The sequence below is a fragment of the Wolffia australiana genome, chromosome 10 (assembly GCF_029677425.1).
Source record: "Wolffia australiana isolate 7733 chromosome 10, ASM2967742v1".
In the NCBI taxonomy this organism is placed as follows: domain Eukaryota; kingdom Viridiplantae; phylum Streptophyta; class Magnoliopsida; order Alismatales; family Araceae; genus Wolffia; species Wolffia australiana.
This window is the reverse complement of record NC_135844.1, coordinates 344,751-347,500: the sequence shown is the minus strand read 5'-3', so window position 1 is coordinate 347,500 and position 2,750 is coordinate 344,751. Positions and strand designations below refer to the sequence as shown.

General features: G+C 41.9%; 1 protein-coding gene across 1 annotated transcript; it reads right to left on the bottom strand.

Annotated features, from left to right (window-relative positions):
• Window positions 1-974: 974 nt before the first annotated feature.
• Window positions 975-2,745, bottom strand: LOC144708403 (large ribosomal subunit protein uL30w). The gene is made up of 7 exons (XM_078581702.1): window positions 2,632-2,745; window positions 2,325-2,528; window positions 2,138-2,235; window positions 1,792-1,849; window positions 1,641-1,720; window positions 1,435-1,537; window positions 975-1,340 (listed from the first exon to the last, which is right to left on the bottom strand). The coding sequence occupies exons 2-7, from the start codon at window positions 2,502-2,504 to the stop codon at window positions 1,125-1,127; spliced, it is 735 nt and encodes a 244-aa protein (XP_078437828.1). The 5' UTR covers window positions 2,505-2,528; window positions 2,632-2,745; the 3' UTR covers window positions 975-1,124.
• Window positions 2,746-2,750: the final 5 nt, after the last annotated feature.

Sequence of the window (2,750 nt, the reverse complement as noted above, 5' to 3'; positions counted from 1 at the left end):
TCCTACCCGAAACATGTGTAATTTCCTACCGCGTTACTCCGATTTCGAAAAAATAGCCTTGTAGAATATTAGTGATGAAAGATGCAGCGCGAGCAAGATAAGCTCCGACTGAACGTCATCTAGCTTATTGGTCTTTGGGTGAAGAGATAAAGAACATGGTGGGAAATTACTCATATTCCGGGTTGAACAGACTGAAAGCATCACAGACTAGAAACAAACTCATATTTCGAAAATAAACAGGTTTGTAGAATATTTATTAGTGATGAAAGATGCAGTGCAAGCAAGAGGAAGGTCCGACAGGCCATTATCTACCTGATGGGGTTTGGGTTGAGAAGAGGACTATGAGAAGATATTAGAGAATGGAGTACGACAGACTAGAAACATATCATATTTGTGAAAGAAATGTTCTACTTAAGTAGGTGATGAAAATTTCAGATCAAGCAGGAGAAGGACCGCAAAGGAAGTCATCTTGGCAACTGGAACATGATAACTTGAGAAGAGGTCATTTAATAATAGAGAAGGTTGGAGTAGAAAGTTGCCCAAATTTTCTAAGAACAGAACTGATGAGAGATGTTATGCAAGCATGAGAAGATCCGACATATGGGTTTAAGGGGCAAGAAGAGAAACATGATAACTTTATAAGAGGTTATATATAAGACATTTATTCTTGAATACTAAATAAGAGGTTATTTATCGGTCGAGTAGGGTAGATAAGAAACTTACCCATACTTCAAAATTGATTTTCTTAGAACACTGATGAGAGTTGTAATTCAAGCATGAGAAGGTTCAGCATCTGGGTTTTATTGGTGAGAAGAGGAACACGATACAAGATTATAGAGCTGTGAGCTGCGCAAATTTACAAACTTGCCCATTAAAGATATGTTAAAACAAAACTTATGAGATGCAGATTAAACATACAACGGTCCATGAGAAATAAAAGTTAAATTTAAAAATATTGAGTCAACAGAGGAACGTAAGAGACAAAAAACTTACCCATATTTCAAAAATAAATGTTCTAAGAACAAAACTGATGAGAGCAAGCATAAGATCCGACATTCGGGTTTCAGGGGTGAGATAGAGGAACACGACGAGAGATGATAAAGAGGGGTAGGCAGATAAGTGATCTAGTTCATTCTCCTGATGAGCTCGTTGATGAAGTTTTCCCTGTTGCCGGCGTCTCCTCCCTCAACGTAATGGTTTCTCTTCTTCTTGAGGCCGCCGAGCGGGGCCTTCAGCTTGAACGGCCACAGGAAGTTGTTCGCCTCCTTGAAATGTGGCCCAACCGTGAAGATCTCGTGGATCAAGTCCTCCACGCAGATGATACCATACTTGCCCAGAGCCTGAATTGAACCAAATGGGTCAATTTCGTTTGCTTATCAAAGATAGGATCAATATACATTGATTGATTGATTGATTGATTGATTGATACAAGACCTGCTCAACGATGGAGTTTTCTGTCAGAGCAGTCCTCTGCTTGTTGAGTTTCCCATAACCCCTCTTGTAGATCAGTTCCTTCACGCTTTTCAAGTTGGGGTAGCTGCAAAACAAGAACAATAAACCTATGATTTCTCTGGAATATTGAGTCTTCCTTGATCTGGTGATAGTAACATAAGCAATGAAGAAAGAGAATTCTGATGTACCCGTAGGTAACATAAGGCTCCACCCGGTGAAGCATGTTGAGGGTGGCCTTGTTCACTTTGAGGAACACGCCGTTGAAAATCTGCGGGATTCGACATTAGAGCATTAGGTAAAGAGTCTATGCCGATATTAAGTTTAGTATGAAATCCACACCTGTCGGAGTCGCAGGAGCTGCAAGATTTTCCGGGTCTTTGGGTCAATAGCGTTGATACTGGTAAAAAATACAAGAGTTAAAAACCAATGTAGGAATAATAAATAGAACCGGTGAGTAACGCAAGACCATGATAGTTGACCAAGCATGAAGAAACAGTGCAACATCTAGTAAAGAATAAAGAGACGGGAAAAATCAGGTAAGTAAGATCATGTGTCCTCTGCGAAAGGCTGATGAAATTCAGCCTCATCACAGGACCTAGTGTTCGCGACGGAAATATAAATAAAATCGGGAAAAAGATTACGACATAAAATCATATCAATAATTTTTTGAAAGATTTGAGCCCACCCCCGAATTCGAACGATGAAGAGAAGCTTAGCCTCAGGCTCGACGTAGAATCCACCTTTCAACCTGGCCTCCCGCTTTAACTGGATCAGTTCCTTCTCCTAAAAGAAAGAAATCAGGAGATTATCGATCCGAAATAGGTAATCTCAAACTATATAATGAACCATATGTCATCTTATGAATAAACTACCTTGGATTCGTACTCCTTGGCGTACTGAAGAGCCCTGCTGAAAATAAGTTTGCGGTTTTCCGCATTCTTCTTCTTCTGCTGCTCGAGATCTTTCTTCTTGGCGGATGCCCATGCCTCGGCGCGCTTCCTCTTCTTCAGAACCGACTCGGGGATGATGGCTGTCTTCGCCCCCTCGGCCATGTCGCTTACCTCTGATTAACGTTCCTGCGAGAGATCACCCAAGAGAAAATTTGCGAACTTTTAGAAGGAGAATGCAGGGAGGGTAGAAGAGGAGAGGAGAATCGAGCGCTGAGGCGGGGTTGCTCACGCTAGGGTTTGGCGGCCGGCCTCCACGAACAGGAAGAGAGGTGTAGGAGAAAGAGCGCGGGCGTAGTGGAATGTTATACCTTGACCTAGAATTCAATCCGACGGCCGAAAATTAGCGAG

What these genes read in the sequence shown, in the direction of transcription:
- LOC144708403 (XM_078581702.1), bottom strand. Translation starts at nt 2,504, where the DNA reads ATGGCCGAGGGGGCGAAGACAGCCATCATCCCCGAGTCGGTTCTGAAG. An exon ending in GAGCCTTATGTTACCTACGG is followed by an intron (nt 1,538 to 1,640) that starts GTACATCAGAAT and finishes CTTGTTTTGCAG; the next exon opens with CTACCCCAACTTGAAAAGCG. An exon ending in AAAACTCCATCGTTGAGCAG is followed by an intron (nt 1,341 to 1,434) that starts GTCTTGTATCAA and finishes GGTTCAATTCAG; the next exon opens with GCTCTGGGCAAGTATGGTAT.